The sequence below is a fragment of the Scardinius erythrophthalmus genome (assembly GCF_964197995.2).
Source record: "Scardinius erythrophthalmus genome assembly, chromosome: 4".
Classification (NCBI taxonomy): Eukaryota; Metazoa; Chordata; class Actinopteri; order Cypriniformes; family Leuciscidae; genus Scardinius; species Scardinius erythrophthalmus.
In genome coordinates, this window is record NC_138224.1 from 19,406,243 (window position 1) to 19,425,074 (window position 18,832).

General features: G+C 38.0%; 2 protein-coding genes across 3 annotated transcripts; both read right to left on the reverse strand.

Moving 5' to 3' along the window:
- On the reverse strand, positions 1 to 2,986 carry ndufa12 (NADH:ubiquinone oxidoreductase subunit A12). The gene is made up of 4 exons (XM_081363874.1): positions 2,804 to 2,986; positions 2,307 to 2,389; positions 2,130 to 2,217; positions 1 to 265 (listed from the first exon to the last, which is right to left on the reverse strand). The coding sequence occupies exons 1-4, from the start codon at positions 2,890 to 2,892 to the stop codon at positions 85 to 87; spliced, it is 441 nt and encodes a 146-aa protein (XP_081220000.1). The 5' UTR covers positions 2,893 to 2,986; the 3' UTR covers positions 1 to 84.
- A 119-nt stretch (positions 2,987 to 3,105) lies between these two features.
- Positions 3,106 to 18,559, reverse strand: nr2c1 (nuclear receptor subfamily 2, group C, member 1). Of its 2 annotated transcripts, none has more exons than XM_081364098.1 (14): positions 18,416 to 18,559; positions 16,756 to 16,864; positions 14,318 to 14,548; positions 12,548 to 12,626; positions 12,256 to 12,435; positions 11,987 to 12,134; positions 11,810 to 11,906; positions 10,480 to 10,658; positions 10,245 to 10,398; positions 10,032 to 10,153; positions 8,752 to 8,891; positions 7,418 to 7,555; positions 7,220 to 7,325; positions 3,106 to 4,096 (listed from the first exon to the last, which is right to left on the reverse strand). In XM_081364098.1, the coding sequence occupies exons 2-14, from the start codon at positions 16,807 to 16,809 to the stop codon at positions 3,922 to 3,924; spliced, it is 1,803 nt and encodes a 600-aa protein (XP_081220224.1). In that variant the 5' UTR covers positions 16,810 to 16,864; positions 18,416 to 18,559; the 3' UTR covers positions 3,106 to 3,921. The 2 variants fall into 2 exon arrangements, with proteins under 2 accessions (XP_081220224.1, XP_081220225.1); XM_081364099.1 differs by having other exon boundaries at positions 3,110 to 4,096; positions 14,318 to 14,437; positions 18,416 to 18,557.
- Between the last annotated feature and the right edge of the window lie 273 nt (positions 18,560 to 18,832).

Sequence of the window (18,832 nt, forward strand, 5' to 3'; positions counted from 1 at the left end):
ACGTTTGTTTTAATTTATTTATGATTATTATAAAGTTACAATGTACAGAATGTTCCAAACAGCAGAACTGGTGAAAGGAGGGGATTATTTCTCCCCGGCTTTTGGGGGCACCCACTCGTGGATCTTCTTGCGAGTGGTTGAATAGGGCACGTAGCAGTTTGATGTGCCACTGAGGTTGATCTGATGAACCTTGGCCAGGAACTTCTTGGGTTCTGGAGGGTGAGTGGTGGGAGGGTCATCCGTCATGCAGTGCAGCCAACGGTGCCTGAGAACAACATTGAAAGAGAGAAAAAGGGAAGATTTTTGTGACCCTGGACCACAAAACCAGTTACATGGCTTCATTTTTTGAATTTGAGATGTATACATCAAGCTGAATAAATAAGCTTTCCATTGATGCATGGTTTGTTAGGATAGGACAATATTTGGCCGAGATACAACTATTTGAAAATCTGGAATCTGAGGGTGGAAAAAAAATCGAAACATTGAGAAAATCGCCTTTAAAGTTGACACTCACAAAAATAAATGTTTTATATATTTACGGTTGGAAATTTACAAAATATCTTCATGGAACATGATCTTTACTTTATATCCTAATGATTTTTGGCATAAAAGAAAAATCGATAATTTTGACCCATACAATGTATTGTTGGATATTGCCACAAATATACCCGTGCGACATTCGTCTACATCGAACGCACATGGCACCCTTTAGCGTCAATATGAGACGCAGATAGAAATGGGCCAGAAGGCGCCTCCTAGCGGTCTAACCCTAACCCTACCCCAGACCTAAACCTACCCATAACCGAACAAAGCTCTGTGCGTGTCATATTGACGCTAAAGGGTGCCATGTTCGTTCGATGTGGACGAAATGTCAAAAGCGTCAGTATATGACGCCCAAGGATGAGAATGCGTTGGAGATGTGACTGGTTTTGTGATCCAGGGTCACATAATTGTGCATTGGCAATTAAAAGCCGTGAGAATTTTTGTATAAAAACACGCAATTCTATTCTGAAACATTTTGGTTCTATTCCATTCTGTGCTTTATTTTTTGTACAATACATAAAAACTCTATTAATACTAATATATTAATAAAATATATAAATATATAAAAAAAACATTTTTAATACTTTATTTTATCATTTTAATATTTAATATTTTATTTTCAGCAAAAGGATTTCAAATATCATTTGGATGTCTTTCTACTTTTCTTCACTAAAAGTGTTGTAGATGTACTTCCTGTTCCAAACACTGTATTGGCATTGCTGCTAATGCCGCATTTGCAAGACAACCATTTTTCAATTGCTCTAAATTTACCCAATGTTTTGTTCAATCATAATGGCTGCCAATTAGCACTCTTAATGCACCAGAATGAATAAATTTTTTCACAAGAATAATAGGGCAATTTTGGTTTTAATAAACACTTTTGTTATACCGGTTGAAACTCTCTTCACATCCTGATAGCAATCAATAATAGAAATATTAAATATTTAAACGTACATATATCTCGTCTATGGAAGTCTCAGGACCTAAAATGTTTGTCAGAATGCAGCCGTCTTTACAGTTCCTCCTGAACCAAAACAACGATCTTATTCTGCGTTCACGCCATTTTGTAACCATAATTACTAGATGGCAACCAGCGACGTCCTAACTGGAGCTGTTCACATCCTCAGACTCAGATTTATGCGTTTCTATGTCAACACGATCAACGCCAAAATGAATCTGTAGCAGTCAGGTGGTACAAGTAAGAGCTCTGCAAGTTCATTAGTATTATAATGTTATGTGCTTTGAGACATGAGGTAATTTAACGGCGTCTCTCATGACGCTTTGCAGACTCTACTCTGGATGTGCGCATTCATGTGTTTTTGAGGAGGCGTGGTCTTGGAGGCACTCAGAACGGAGGCTGGGATCTCATGCTTTCAAAGCTAGCTTGCTATTGCTAGCCTCTCCGAAATTGCCTACACTACCTTTAAGACAAGAGCAGGTTTTTTTAAAGAGCTCTATAAACCAATAATTACATAATCTTAAGGGAAAAATCCTTTAAAAAAATGTACAGGGCAAAGGGACACTAGAAACGAGAAAGAATCTAAATCCATTACAAACATCATGGTTAATACATCTGTTTATAATACCATTCAGCAGGGACCATGCTGCCATCAACATCCCACAAAGTCTTCTTTCCGTTCATCTCTGTGGTGTAAATCACCCATCGGTGACGGCCTGGAAGTGACACAGTGAAAAATACACACTCAGAAGACATAAAACACAGTGAATTTGTGTATAGACAACTAAAGTATGTAAATTAATACCGAAAAAGTTTCTGTTGTCCTCAAAGTATTTGTTGCCATATTTGTCAACACCCACCAAGGCTCCTGTCTTGATATCATTCACCCTGAGAAAGACATTTCAATGATGTCAAATCAATAGTTAATATATTAAGTGTAATTTATTATAATAGTAAGTATATTAGAATATAGTATAATATATAAATATTAATAATAAATTCCATGCAAAAAGTACAGTGGCAGCAGCATAAATTTCCCTACAGGTCCAAAAAAGTACAGTCAACTATCTATATATTGATAAAGGTCTCATTGTTTAAAGAGATATTTACTGTAAATTGACATGCCAAGTAAAATACATTCTCCGGTAAACAGAAAGACAGTTGTTCAGAGTTTCGCATTCATATGTGTGACTGTACAGTCACTATCAAAGAGGTCATTGCTTTGGATTCAGTGTCTTACAGTTCTACACACTTCATTTCACACACGTTTACCTCTAAAACAATTTTATTCGAGTGACCTACCTGAACAGCTGCAGTAGGAAGCCTTTAACACCGCCATGACCGCCGAGTTGACCCACGGCCCGCCGCACTAGATTCGCGTACTCCGCCATAACTGACGGACTCTAAACGCTGACGGACGGTCACGCAGCTTTACAGTTCCCTCTGCACACGCGATCGCGCGGTTTGGGTTCCGCCAACAATCTCTCTGTTTTTGGTTTAAGCAGATAACGTTGTTGTCTTCGGGTGACGTGCACTAACTTGAGAAAAAAACCCTGCATTTTATTAAGACATATTATATATAATTGAAGCGTTCAAGCTTGATCGGAGAATGTTTCTGAAATGTCTGGTTTACTCTTTAATAAAAAAACATGACACAACACAAACATATTCATTATTTAAACATTACAGAGTTCACAAGGTACTGCTCGGAATGAACCTGGAACAACTATAAATTGATTCCAACACGTTTGACCAATACATTTCCATGACTTTCGTTTCTTTACAATTTTTTTTTTTATACAGAGATTGCACTCACAGAATAATATTTTGCCAATTAAATATATTAGAGCATAAAGAGAAAAAAATGTACATGAAGTACAGAAACTGCCATGACTTTTCCAGGGATGGAGAAAAGATGGAGTTTTCTGTAACCGTGGGAACCCTGTATATCACATCAAATGTGTTCATAAAAAAAGGAACAGGCGAACAAATGCCAAAATACCAACATTTTTCCCCTTGATTTGACATTTATTATTCCTATATACATGATTCATATACATACAGAGAAAGTCAGTGCTGGGGGGGAGGGGGGGCAAAGTTCTCTTTGGAACAAGTTCTCAAGAACAGGTTCCTTTCACTTCCTGTGTCTTTATAGACACTTTTCCAAACATAAGTACAGCAATACAATAAAAGCCCAAACGATCCAATCGCAGCAGTTGCAGTAATCCACTTTATCCATACTACATAACCTATAGACATAATAACTGGCCAAATGAAAAAGCAAAGTCATAACAAAATGATTTTCTTAATCGAACTGTATGATTATATCATAAAGATCGCTGTTTTGGCCCAAAGGGTCTGAGTGAGCAAAGCCATTGACTTTTTAAAGCTGATGGGTGTGGCTGTGGGTGAGGCTTCAGTCACTCAGCGTTGCTGATTGGCTGGCTGTTGTAGTCGGTAGACTCCATTTTGAGGATGTAGGGAATGATGCTGTCGATCTGGACGTTCCCGATGAGACCGGCGAAAAAGAGCTCCTCAGTCACCGCAGCGCTCATGAGCCGCAGGGCGGGCAGGCGAACTAACAGTTTTGAAAGGCTAGCAGAGAAAGATAATTTATATACTGTTAATAGTCACATCTATATGGAAGCTTGTTTCCGCCACAAAATAAAAAAAATAAAAGATAATTGCGACTTTTTATCTCACATCTGCGAGTCAGAATTGCGAGATATAAAGTCAGAATTGCGTGAAATAAAGTCAGAATTCTGAGATATAAAGTCAGAATTGCGTGATATAAAGTCAGAATTCTGAGATATAAAGTCAGAATTGCGAGATATAAAGTCGCAATTGCGTCTTATAAAGTCAGAATTCTGACTTTTTTTCTCGCAATTGCGACTTTATATCACGCAATTCTGACTTTATATCTCAGAATTCTGACTTTATCAGGCATGAAAACAGGTCAGGGGTAAAAAAGGTGAGAAGGCGGCATACCCAACCCCCCCTCCCACACCCCACACACACACACACACAAACATTTTTTTTTTAAATAAATGTAATGAGTGAGTAACGCGTGACAGTTAACACGAACAGATGAAATTAGTACAAATTTCTCATTTATTAATAGAATTGAACTATACTCCACAGTGATGAACACCCCCCCCCCCCCCCCCCCCCAAAAAAACATGTAAGCTGCATTGACATAGTATTAGGCTACCAGTGTTTCTCACAGGATTTTTGGATCACTGTGATGAGTGGACCTCTGCCACTCTAGGGGGGTTTGGGGGCATGCTCCCCCATAAGAAAATTTTGTGCTTTTTAAATGTTAAATTCATCAATCTGGTGCAAATTAAACAAAGAAAAATTCAAAACTCTTTTAGTTACAGTGTCTGTCTACATTACTACAATAATAGTTATAATATTAATCCCATGATAGTAATAGCCATATATTGTAAAACAAATGCACTGAAAAATAAAGGAAACTTTCATAATTAGCTTTGTACTAATTTCTATACTAACTTAATCAAGAAAAGAACAAATGGGCCGCTGATCTACTCATTTCATCGGGTGTCAGAGAAAAAAAAACTATTTACTATTTATCACGCATTAAAAATGCCCCAAACCAGTCGTCTGTATGATAATCTGAAACAAGGACTGTCCTGCTTCACTTCACAGATGCTGAGTGAAAGGAGAATTATAGAATGAAAGGATACTCATTTATATGGCACTTTATTCATCACGAGAACAGCTCGTTCAGCTCGTCATACGTCGTCCTTTCAGTTTCGGTTTTCAATCGATCAAGTTTTTTCACGTTCTCTCGATAAACCCCTTTCAATCCAATCGAAATTATTTGTAATAGAGCTGACACTTTGAGTTTTTAACGGGTTATGTTAAAGCCCTACTTGTTATTAATGTTTTTATGAAATATCTCTAGTGAATGCATTATCATATCACCGTATTAGCCATGCGAGCCACAAATTAAAGCTTGGCGAGCCACATGAGGCTCGCGAGCCGCGCAATGAATAACACTGCACTAACTGTTACTTGTTTCCTGCTCGCTCAGCGCTCACGGCGCCCGCGCCCGCTCGCGATATTATCTCGCCCACTTCTATGTCAAAATGTAAAAATAATGACATTGGCAACATCGCTGTCTGTATCTGACAGGACAGTTAACATTGTAAGCTAACTTACCTCAGGCTTGCTTTCCGACGTGCGGTTCTATGTTCGGCAGTGTGTCCAGTTGTCAGACTCGCGGTTTAAGACTTTGAAAACATTTCTGCCCGTTACTCTGACTCGTATTGGCTGTCATGTTTCGGCATTAGGAATGATGATTGTTTTTTTAAAGCTGCGAAGTTTATGGTAACTTTATAGGGGATAAATGCTGGCCTCGACCTCCCCCCCCATAAATATTTTCTCATCGGATCTGCACAAATCACGTAGGTGACCCTTTTAGGTTTTAAAACGGCGAATTTCGCCGAAAGGTGAGGAGTTTTCATGCCTGCTTTATATCACGCAATTCTGACTTTATAACACATAATTGCGAGTTTATATCTCGCAATTCTGACATATTTTCTCAGAATTGTGAGATATAAAGTCCAATTCTAAGGGGGGGAAAAAGACGGACTTTTTTTTTTTTTTTTACCTCAGAATAGTTTATATCTCACAATTCTGACTTTATAACACGCAATTGCGACTTTATATCATGCAATTCTGACTTTATATCTCCCAATTGCGTGATATAAAGTCAGAATTCTGAGATATAAAGTCAGAATTCTGAGATATAAAGTCAGAATTGCGTGATATAAAGTCGCAATTGCGAGAAAAAAAGTCAGAATTCTTACTTTATAACACGCAATTCTGACTTTATATCTCAGAATTCTGACTTTATAACACGCAATTGCGACTTTATATCATGCAATTCTGACTTTATATCTCCCAATTGCGTGATATAAAGTCAGAATTCTGAGATATAAAGTCAGAATGCTGAGATATAAAGTCAGAATTGCGTGATATAAAGTCGCAATTGCGAGAAAAAAAGTCAGAATTCTGACTTTATAACACGCAATTCTGACTTTATATCTCAGAATTCTGACTTTATAACACGCAATTGCGACTTTAAAACACGCAATTCTGACTTTATATCTCGCAATTCTGAGAAATAAAGTCAGAATTGCGAGATGTAAACTCGCAATTGTGAGATAAAAAGTCGCAATTATCTTTTAAAATGTTTTATTCAGTGGCGGAAACAAGCTTCCATACATCTAAGACATCATACTATAACATTTCTGAATATTTAAAATTAATTGGATTGTTGGGTGTAATGCATTACTACTTACTCTAATTTAACAAAGTAAGGGATTACTTAATTTTACAATTACTTCTGATGTAATCGCATTAAACTATGAACGATTCTATATGAAACAATAGTGGATTTAACATCAACATTTAACATCTAATGTTACAATGTATTTTTTTTTAATGTAACCGTCTCCCTTTAAATACTTTAGTCTGTTTTAAGAATACACTTATGCAATTTTATATTATTTAATTTGAAAGGATTAAAAGCACAGTTTCATATCTATCCTTGTATTGTTCAACTGGCCGAGGTTGACATGGGATTTTTAGAGAGTTTAATTGCTGCAGTAATCTAATTACACTGTTGAAGATGTAATTAGTAGCTATTAATGACTTTTTTAGAGTAACTAAACTACACAAGTCGCTCACCGATATGTGTCCTCTGGATACACTTTGCTCACATAGTCCTGCAGTTCCATGTATGCTTTCTCCTGAAACCGTTCAATCTGAAGGGTGCCGTCCACTCCGGAGTGATCTGCGACAAACACGCATACAATCAACTTAATTCTTACCTTTTTTCCCCCCATTTCCCTCCATATTTTTCAGATACTCTCCAGTTGTGCTCACCTGGGCTGAAGAGAACCACAGCTTTGAGGTAAGCGTATTCATATGCATCGGGACTCATGCGACTCATACTGTTACAGAATTCCTGCATACGCCAGATATGCTCCATGACTTGCTTCACCCGCTCTGGGGATAGTTTATCTGTTGAACACATTACCCTCAATGTAAACTGGTTTTCAAACTGGGATCCCCGGAGGGCGCTAGGGGGTCCGTGCAAAATTTGAGAAATTATTTTTTTAGGGCTGAGCTTCTGTTTATGTTCTCTGATCAATGTTTATATGTGAATAAAAGCCTAATTAAATCTGTTCATCATATAAAGCGATCGAGTCTCTTCGGAAAATTTTAGACTAAACCGCTCAATTCATATGGATTATTTTTACAATCTCTTTATGAACTTTTTGAAGCATCAAAGTGTCAGTTTTAGCATAGCTATCAATGGAGGGACAGAAATCTCTTCAAAAAGATCTTCATTTGTGTTCCGAAAACGACATGAGGGTGAGAAATTAATGACAGAATTTTAATTAAATTTTTGGGTGAAATATCCCTTTAATATATTATTAAAGTACGTTAAAGGAACACTCCGCCGTTTTTTGAAGTAGGGCTTATTCACCTTCTTTCCTACATTAAGATAGGTGGGCAAATGCATTTTTGTCTCAGTGCATGCATTGTTTTAGTTTGACAGGGTCGGCGCTAGCTTAGCATAATGAATGGAATCCTTTGTTGCCAGCTAGCATGTCCTGAGTAAAAGTGATATAAAAAATAAAAAAAAACACCTAATTACTTCTTGTGGCCTGTGTATTCACAACAAGTACAAATAGCGATGCAGATTAACACTAGGCGATTTCCTATGCAGATATTGACTTGGGACTATATTAGGGGGAAGCACAGGCGAAGCACTGCTACTTGGGCGCAGAGATATCACGCCCAAGTAGCAGTGCTTCGCCTGTGCTTCCCCCTAATATAGTCCTTAATATATAAGTCAATATCTGCCTAGGAAATCGCCTAGTGTTAATCTGCATCGCTATTTGTACTCGTTGTGAATACGCAGGCCACAAGAAGTAATTAGGTGGGGTTTTTTATTTTTTATATCACTTTTACTCAGGACATGCTAGCTGGCAACAAAGGATTCCATTCATTATGCTAAGCTAAGCTAGCGCCAACCCTGTCAAACTAAAACAATGCATGCACTGAGACAAAAATGCATTTGCCCACCTATCTAAATGTAGGAAAGAAGGTGAATAAGCCCTATTTCAAAAAACGGTGGAGTGTTCCTTTAAACATAATCTGACCAAATTTAGAAATATATAATATTCAAAAATAGTAAAAGGTCCACGTACCTTCATCCAGGCTGGTCTGTAAGTGGTTGATTATGGCCGTGAGGATCGTTTCTACATTCATAATGTGTGAACACTGAGCCAGACCTAAAGCAAACAACTCATTCCAGCAGGCCTTCATCAGCGTGATGCTGTTCTCTGAGCTGAGCACCAAAAATACAGAGAATGAAATGAGGATACAGCTAAATTTACAAATAAAATCATTACACAGTACATTGCGATTTGAATTAGGTGTAGGGGACCAAATAAGGGTATAAATGGCCGTTTATGCATGCAGTTCTCGTCCACTGTCTATGGGGAAAAATTTTAAAGGGGTCATATAATGGTACATGCACTTTTACAAGTTGATTGTACTGAAATGTGTGTTGGCAGTGCCTGTACACAACCATCATAAAATGATAAAAATCCATCCAGTGGTTTTTTTTTAATCTCCTTATATGTTTGAACCTCTCTGAAATCAAGCCGCCCTCACGGGGATTCCCCACGATCCTCTGTGCTTTCCTGTTTGCGTGAATCATTTCACATCAGACAGCGTTACAAACGAGAAAAAACGGATCGGTACCAACGTGTTACTGCTGAACCTCCAGAAGATGTGAGTGTAATGTTTTATTAACCTTTATATTAGTATTTATATTAATCTTTGCAAATTTGCAAACCTTGCTGCACGCTTCATGATGAATGCATCTAAGCTTTACACTCCGGGTACATTACGGCATGTTTTCTATGTACGACGTTCTCAATATAATTCATAATCCCACGTTTATAATGAACAACGCGTGGTTATTGTGTTAGAATTGGTGTACGCACAGAACAGAGGGGCGGGGTGAGCAAAGCTCATTATCATTTAAAGCTGTATGCACTGAAACGGCGTGCTGAAAACAGAGCTGTTTTTGAGCAGGTAAAATTAGTGTTTTCTTACAATACTAATGAGAATTTTTAATTAAAGTATATTACAAACTTTTAATTTAGACCCTAAAGAATCATATTAGCTTGTACAAAAATGGCATTATATGACCCCTTTAAGGCATCATGTAATCGTTTCTGACATGAAGGCTGTATTAAAAGGTAGGTAATGTAATAATGCTTAAGATAATTTTAGCCAAATTCTAATGCAGCATTGCATATATACCAGAAAAAGAAAATTGGTGGGGGAGAATGCAGGAAGTGCTGATAATAAATATACTTATCATTCATTAAGTACTTAAAAACAAAGTATATATCCCTCCCCCACTATATGTATATATTCCTAAACCACGTATGAACTAGGACATGAATACACTCACCCAAGTGCCTGAAAGGCTGGAATAGAGCGTGCCCAGTGCATGGAGAGGAAAAGCAGACGGGAAGCTGATTCACAGATGTAATTCAGATTCAGGAAGTCTGGCATGGGCAGCGGCATCATCAGCTACACACAATATTTAATACACATTGTTATTCGACCATCATTTTTTAATCGCTATAACTGCAGTGTGTCTCAATCAACAGTGAGCCCTGACCTTAAAGGGCACGTGCATATCTGAGAGCAACGGTCCTTCCAGTTCCAGTAGAGCGGTGGACTGTTCATCAACCCTGACAGCCACAAGCCCCTCTGCCATCTCTTCCCCACAACCTTCCTCAGGCTGAAGCGCCTTTGTGAGCGTGTCAAAGGCCCTGGACACAAACAAACACAAAATGTGTAAGCACAGCCACGTACCGCATTGAAGTCAGAACTACACAAGTTGCTTTCCGCACCGTGTGACGTCATTCGACTCTTCCCTCTGCATGTCTGTCATAACGCTGTCATCGTTACTCGCGGTCTCCATCCCCGATAGGTCAGCACTGCTGTCCATCATCTCACGACTTTTGTTGAGGTGACCGAGAGACGTGACCACGCTGGCCAGGGTACCCAGATCTCCCTGACTGGAGTCATTCTAAAGTGAACATCAGAAAACTTGAACATACATATGAACATATGATGAATCTCACGAAAACATGATCGGGTTAGTTTTACAGGGTATCTGCAGGGTTTTTAAAATCAAATTTAAGTCTTTAAGACCTGCACAAATTGCCATATGAGCAGGGAAGGGCAATGTCTAGGGTAACATGACTATAAAAACATGATTTAAAACAACTTTACTGTTGAAATACAGGCTTTGACAAGAACAAAAAGTTTTATAAAATGATAAACCTCACATTTCAGTCTTTAAACCATTTTTTTAAAGAAAAGGGACGAGTCAAAATTATAAATGATTAGGCCAATATTTATTTTCTGATGATTATATAAAAAAATCTATATGTGTTACATTTTTTTTAATAATTTTTTGCAGTGGTGTAATAAAACGGCACAGGCTAATTGAAAATGCAAATTCACTCTCTGACAGTAGGTGGCGTTTTGGATACCCTGGTAAGCCGCTGCGCTTAGAATGGCGAATTTCTCAGAAGGACGTCGAGTTTGCCAGATGATAGAAATCACAATAGTTTACCTTATTGGGTTTTGTGTTTTTCTGTTCGTCTTGAAATGATAGTTACGATTTTTCTTATACAATTTAAAAGATTTAAGACATTTGTTGCCCTTAAATTTGATCAAACTGATTTCAGATTTCAACCCAAAATCTGTTATTTTTAAAATGATTAAAAATCTTAAAATGTAATTATTATTTTTATTAAAAAAATCTTAAACTTTAATGTGGAAAAAAAACACTACCATAATGTAAAATGACTTCTAAATTTAAATATTATATAGTATATAGTTAAATAATATATATTAGTAATGAGAACTGAGGGAATATATGTTTTAATTTACATCATATGTTTAATTTACATCATGGTAGTGTTTTTTTTAATGAAAATATTGCCACAGTGAACTTGATGGTCCTAAAATAGGCTTCATTTTCTTTATGCAAATTTTCAAAAAAGCATGTTCTTGACAGGGAGATTTACCAAGTAGTCTTTTTTTTTTTAATTACAGGGACCAAGAAAATAGATTTACAAATAGATTACAGCTATATTATTATTAATATATATATATATATATATATATATATATATATATATTATTACTAAAAAAAAAAAAATGTTTTACCTGATCTGGTGAAGAAGGAATTAAAATGGTGTTGTCAAGTTTGGAAAGTGATTGCTGTATGTTCAAGAGCATGTTGGAGTCCAATAAACTGGTGGACCTGTGATCAGACACAGAGTGAGAAAACAAACAAACAAAAAAAAGATTCTTTTTGACTCAAAAACACATTCACATTTGTACCTGGTGGTCTCTTTTTCGCTAACAAACGTTGGCATGGCGGCGAGAGGGCTGCAGAGGTTTTTGCGGATGTAGATCTTTTCGATAGAGGGCGCACAGTTTGCTGGCTTCTCTCTCGACACCTCCACCGGTTTCCTCTCGCACTGAACAGCTGTTGGCAGAATTTCAATCATAAGTCTTATCACTTAGAAAAATACCAGCACACCCCAGCATCAGTCGTGTCTAGAGCTCAAATGGTCCGGGTACGTGTTACCTATCGGATCTGGACTCACAGTCTTGTTTCATGCCGAGGGCCATGCAGCGCTGCAGTCTGCAGTATTGACACCGGTTCCGATGGTGTTTGTTGATGATACATTCTCCAGAACCGCGGCACGTGTACACCAGATTCTTCCTGATGCTGCGCTTGAAGAAACCCTTACAGCCTTCACAGCTCACTGCTCCATAATGACGACCTAAACACACAATGACCAACAAGACAATGTGTCTCTCTCTCTCCAATAATAGCTTGCAGCCAGTTTGAGCTCTAAACTTTTTTTTTTTTTTAAGTGTGTGTTGGTCATGTACCTGAGGCCTTGTCTCCACAAACTACACAATACTCCACTGGAGGCTTCGTAGAGCCCTGTTCTGAACCCTCCGTCACAAACTGAAAAACAAAACACTCTATCCTATAAATATGAACATTTACATTGAGTAAATAATTACAAAAGGAAATGCCATATGCAAAAACAAGCAAGCAAGTACACACTATCACAATACAAATCGATATGAGAGGACTACAGTTATAGTACGCCTACAAAAAGTACCACGTTATGTATCAGATGCTATTACTATGGTACTTTGATATGTAAGGGATAATGTATAGTGAGCCGGTTGTTATAGTGAATAACAACCCCGACAGGCTGAACGGGATCCCGACGCGAAGCGGAGGGATCTTGAATCAGCCTGAAGGGGTTGTTATTCACTATAACAACCGGCTCACTATACATTATCCCGCTTATTACATGGCTACCTACAAAATAAATAAATAATTTGCCGCGAATTATTGATTTAAAAAGGGGTTATTGATTTAAAAACGATTGTATTGCTTCCGCTAAAGAAAATAGTCCGTTCCGCGTCCATAGCAACGCGCTGTTTTTCATGGCAACGGTCTGTTATACTTCGCAGCGGTCTGTTATAAAGAAATAACAGACCGCATTCTATATTGGAATTCAGCCAAGCCATGTAATAAATGGTATTAAATAATTACCAAAGTATTTATATGTTTTTTCTCCACACTAAAGTCTCAACATGCCATTGATTTCAATACTGTTTGACATTAGCATGTTGCTAAGCTAAAAGACACATGATAGCCCACACAAATGTTGGGTAAAACAATCCATTTACATCAAAACTATTTTAATAAGCAAAAATTGTCTCACTTCATCCACCACATTTGATTTTTTTCACATTGCCGAAACATGAGTAAAGCCCAAAGTATACTGCAGTTTTGATGCAAATGCACTGTGTATGCATACATCTGAATGCATAGCGTTTTAATGAATGCATTAATGTATAACACATGCCAACTAATCTAGAAAGTGTCTATAGAAGTTATGGCCGATAAAAATGAACTCTTTTAAACTATAGTTGAGGGCAGGGCTTGTTTCCCACAGAATAGAAACTACGCTTTCTCGCTCTCTCATCTTTCCGGCAGCGAGTTGACACACAAACCCGCCTCCTCTCACTCGCTCGTTTCATTTGATCTGGTTGAATATTGTAGGTGTTGCAGGGCTTGAATTTCGCGTGGGATTGCACATAATTTGACTGATTTTGTGCTCAGGCCCAAAGTGTGCATGGATAAAGCCACCTCTCAGTACTAAATTGAGTTATTTTTCGCTGCTTATTGCGCTTAAACAGTCAAATACACACAAAATAATGTCAAAATGCTACAGGTTAGTTATGTTTTAAGTGAACATAAACAGTATAATGGATCCGTGCATCCGGTCTTAAAGTGACAGCAGCCTAATATACATGCTGCCAAATTATGAGATAATATAAAAAATATATGGTTTTTTTTCTCATGGTATCAATGTCAAAATTGTGGCTAGTGAAAATCCTGAATGGCTTGTAACTTTGGAAAACCACTAGCCACAAAAAAGTTAATATCAAGCCCTGGTTGCGTATATCTCTTCACTGGTGATAGTATTTGTTGTTCCATTTCTTCTTCAACTGTGAAACAATGCTTTAGGCCAGTGTTGCCACCTTTTGGAAACACTAAAAAGGTAAAAGAAATACGCGCACACTATACTGATGACGAAATGTACGGCGTGCCCAGCAAATGTGTAAAACGTTTACCTGGATCTGTTGTCCTGTCAGCTCAGGTGATGCAAAAAGCAGTTGATTGACAGCTGACCCTTCGGCAGAGGTTAAGATGACCTTGGTTGGTGAGTTCTCTTGTTTGATGAACAGTTTTTCCTGGTTGGGGTAATCCAAGTTGGTTAATATAAACTGCTGTTTGCCGCCTCCAGCCTGATCAATGGCTGTGACTATCTGCACCTTCTGAGCCAACTGCTGCTCTGTCACAATCTGATACAACACATGACGACAAAGACCATCGAAATGACGTTTACAGCAGTAAAGTTCAGTGAAAGCCTGTTCACACAAACATAAATGTTCGGCATCGGCACTAAAGGTGATGATACACAGGGCAACTTTTTGAGCAATGTTGCTGGGCAATCTTGCTGAGCAATTGTTGCTTGTGCACTTTCCCATTGAAAGTGGGCAATACATTTCTATCTGGATAATTTACATTGGTCGTGGGCCCTGTGTCTCATCCGGTTGCCCGTTGACGGCAACATTGCCCAGCAACATTGCTCAAGAAGTTGCCCCCTGTGTATCATCACCTTAAAACGTTCTTCCTCTGCTATTTACTGTAGCTTAACAAAAGCACACCCGAGTCAAAAGATGTGTTCGTCATAAAGTGGCGCTGCAGAGACCGATCAGTGTGTGACATCAAAGTACAGCGGGAACAATTTGAAAACTTTCAGTTAAAACACCTCAAACATGCATTTAAGTCCGGGACTAGACTTAAAGGATTAGTTCACTTTTTAAAAAAAAATTTCTGATAATTTACTCACCCCCATGTCATCCAAGATGTCCATGTCTTTCTTTCTTCAGTCGAAAAGAAATTAAGGTTTTTGATGAAAACATTTCTCCATATAATGGACTCCAATGGGCCCCAAACGGTTCAAGGTCCAAATGACAGTTTCAGTGCAGCTTCAAAGGGCTTTAAACGATACCAGACGATGAATAAGGGTCTTATCTAGCGAAACGATCGGTCATTTAAAAAATAAATAAAAAAGTTTAAGTTTTATAAGCACAAATGCTGGCCTTGCTCTGTTCTGTGATGCGTGTTCGTGACGTCATGTAATACGCAATTACGTTGAAAAGGTCACGCTTTTCTGTCCTGACGAAAATGTTCTTTTAGGCTTTTTAATATTAAAACACCCAGGATACGCGCACGAAATGGGCATTTTAAACGATAAACTGACACAAAGACATTTGAATGTGTGTATATGGTCCTCCTTCCGCACATTTGTAAACACTGACTCGGTACTTCCGCCTACGTCAAACGTGACCTTTTCAGCGTAATTGCGTATTACGTGACGTCACGAACACGCATCACAGAACAGAGCAAGGCCAGCATTTTGTGCTTATAAAACTTAAACTTTTTTATTTATTTTTGAATGACCGATCGTTTCGCTAGATAAGACCCTTATTCATCGTCTGGTATCGTTTAAAGCCCTTTGAAGCTGCACTGAAACTGTCATTCGGACCTTGAACCGTTTGGGGCCCATCGGAGTCCATTATATGGAGAAATGTTTTCATCAAAAACCTTAATTTCTTTTCGACTGAAGAAAGAAAGACATGGACATCTTGGATGGCATGGTGGGAGTAAATTATCAGCAAAAGTTTTTTTAAAAGTGAACTAATCCTTTAAGCCTTGTCTGTGAAACCGGGGGCTAAAGTTTATGTGCATGTGATCAAAAGTGCAATTCTTCTTGGTTGGCTAGCTTATGAATTATTATTATTATTTTTTTTTTTACAACCATCCGTTAAAAAAAAAAAGCTCATTGCACTGACAGCATGCAAATGTTCATGTCGGTCTGAACCATATACTGTAAAAAAATATGACGTCGCCTGTAGGTTTCTGAAGAGCATTTTTAAAGCCCATAGTGGGCGGAGCCGGCCGTCGCCATCTTGGTAGCGCGTCACTCCCGGATAATCAAAAATGGACAAAGAGGCGGGATTAGCTGAGGTGACGTGACGGCTAACAGACAGCAGAAAAATGGCTAGTAGAGACAGCAGCGGCAATCTACCTGCCACTCAAGTGGCCACGCCCTTAATTATGCAGAACTTTAAGGCTTAATATAATTTAAACGGATGAGTTATAAAATAATTCACCCCCCTCACAGTTGTCATGAAGGGCAAAATTAGCTGTATAGACCAAAACTACTTTTTTCACCAGGCTGTAAACACATTTTTTTCTGCTGTAAAGTTGGGCATATTAACATGGGGTTGGGGGGATTGACTCTCTTTTGGAGCCTGTCTCTAGTGGCCAGTTGATGAATTGCAGTTTAAGTCACTTCCGTGTTGGCTTCAGGAGAGAGACCGGAAGGTTGCCATTTGGTCCGAACAAACGTTTAATGAACAGCTGTTCATTAAAATTCAAATGTTTATCGCACCAAATTGTTACACAAATATTTAGTGTCTAAATGTGCTGTGTAAGTCACCTGTAGGCCTCCGTCTGCAGACACCAGCTGAATTCTGGGACTTTCTCCATCCATGATAACGATTTGTCAGAACCGTGGCTTAGCAACGCCTCATCAGCCACACGCCCACCTGAGAAAAATAACACACAACTCTATGATCGATGAGATGCTTTCTTAACTGCTGTTTTCGCACCACTGTCATTTTGTTGTGTGTTTATTTTTTAATTGAGAGGTAAGCGCGCAGCACTTTTAAATATTCATCTAAACGTCATTGACGTCATTGGCAGCGTCATGATGTTCGCTAACAGTTATTTCAAATATATACCAGTTTTTAGGGGGTCTGTGGAAAAGTTTTGAGAAAAACAATGTAAAAATAAATTAAAATTATAATAAAATAAAATAACAAAAAAAAGTATACAAATAAATAAAAATTTATTTAAATAAATAAATAAATAAATAAATCTAACGGTCCAGTAATAAAATGGGTATAAAAAAGACTAATATAATGTTATAGAATTTAAATATTTCAAAATTATTTTTATTCATATTTATTTTTTATTAATTTTCCACAGTATAAATTGGAACCTGACTAACATTTAGGATGGCGGTCCCTCGCACAAAGATGATCATATTTGGGGGTCTATAGCATCTAAAGATTCTAGGATGATAATTAAAAATAATAATAATAAAAGATCGCAGCATTAACGGTCCGGGTTGGCTTAAATACTGAAGTTTAATATGTAGGTTTAGGGGATTGTTCAAATAATGATGCAAAAGAGGTCTGCCTCAATTCCTGTGATGTTTCAACCTGTTTAATATCAGTCAAATGATTCACGATTTTACAGTTCTTGTCATTCCAACATCCTGACTAATGAGTTCTTCAATATTAATGAGCTACTGTTATTCACTCTAAGTATTGTGTTCAGTGTTGTCAATCAGTTCAGATTGATGAAGACGAACTGAAACCTCACAGGCTTCTGATTAGCAGTAGCTACATTAGCACACTAGCCAGCATCGCGATTTTAGTGTTATTCAGAGAATCGAAAGACTTAATAATGATTAAATGCGATCTAGACGGTGAATGACAGCTGGGGGTCAGTAACTCCTGTGGAATGTGTGTGTGTGTTGATCCGGGAAGATAAAGTTAGATCTGTTCCTGTAGGTTAAAGGTCATGATTGAAGGGTTAAAGCTCCTCTCACACACACACAGAGGGATCTTCACTGCGGCAGCTCCTCACACGCGGATTACAGGACACATCTAGTACCTTCAAAACTTTAGATCATCAAATGAGCTGTTAATAGGTCCGAATAATGCCTTTGCGCTATTTTTATCGGCATTTGTTGTGTTTATCAGAGCGCTGATATCAGATGCACACATTGATAGCGTTAGCTTGCTAAATAACGTCATATCTGCTTAAAATTTGCTATGATGTCCATTAGATGGCTGGCAATATGTGTTTATTTTTCTTTAAAGTCCAAAAAAGCTCGTATAGTCTATTCAATCGCAGACATGTAAGGATCGATTTGATTCCCAATGTTTCCTGTTATGGTAGTGGCTACTACGCTAACGCGTGTTAGCAGGCCGGCTAACAACAGTGCTAACATTCTCCCGCATGATTAATCCTGAACAATTACTGCAAGCACAATAGGTTTTAATAATGTAAAAAAGTGTTAATCTTACCATGAAACCGTGAATAATTATCCAAATACTGGCGTGTTTTGATAAATTATCGTAAACTGACGGCTCACGGCAGCTATAGGAGGTCAGAGTTCGCGACCCGCTCAGAGGAAACCGGCTCATCTGCGCATGCGCGAATGCACTCGTGAGCTAGGCAGTCAGCGTTCCTTTTAATCAAGGTTGAATGAAAATTTACGCCGTTAGCCAGGATGATTTACTATTATACGATGCCAAAGTTATGAATTGTATACACATTGGCCAATAACTGTCCCAGTTTATCCAATTGTGAATTATCTTGCGTTTGCTATAGATATACAGCCAATACCAACAGCTCTGCTTTTGGGTCGTGCGCGATGTTGTGAATTTTTAAATAAATACATAAAAATGTTTACGAATTTAAATCAGTGGCAGTAATTATTG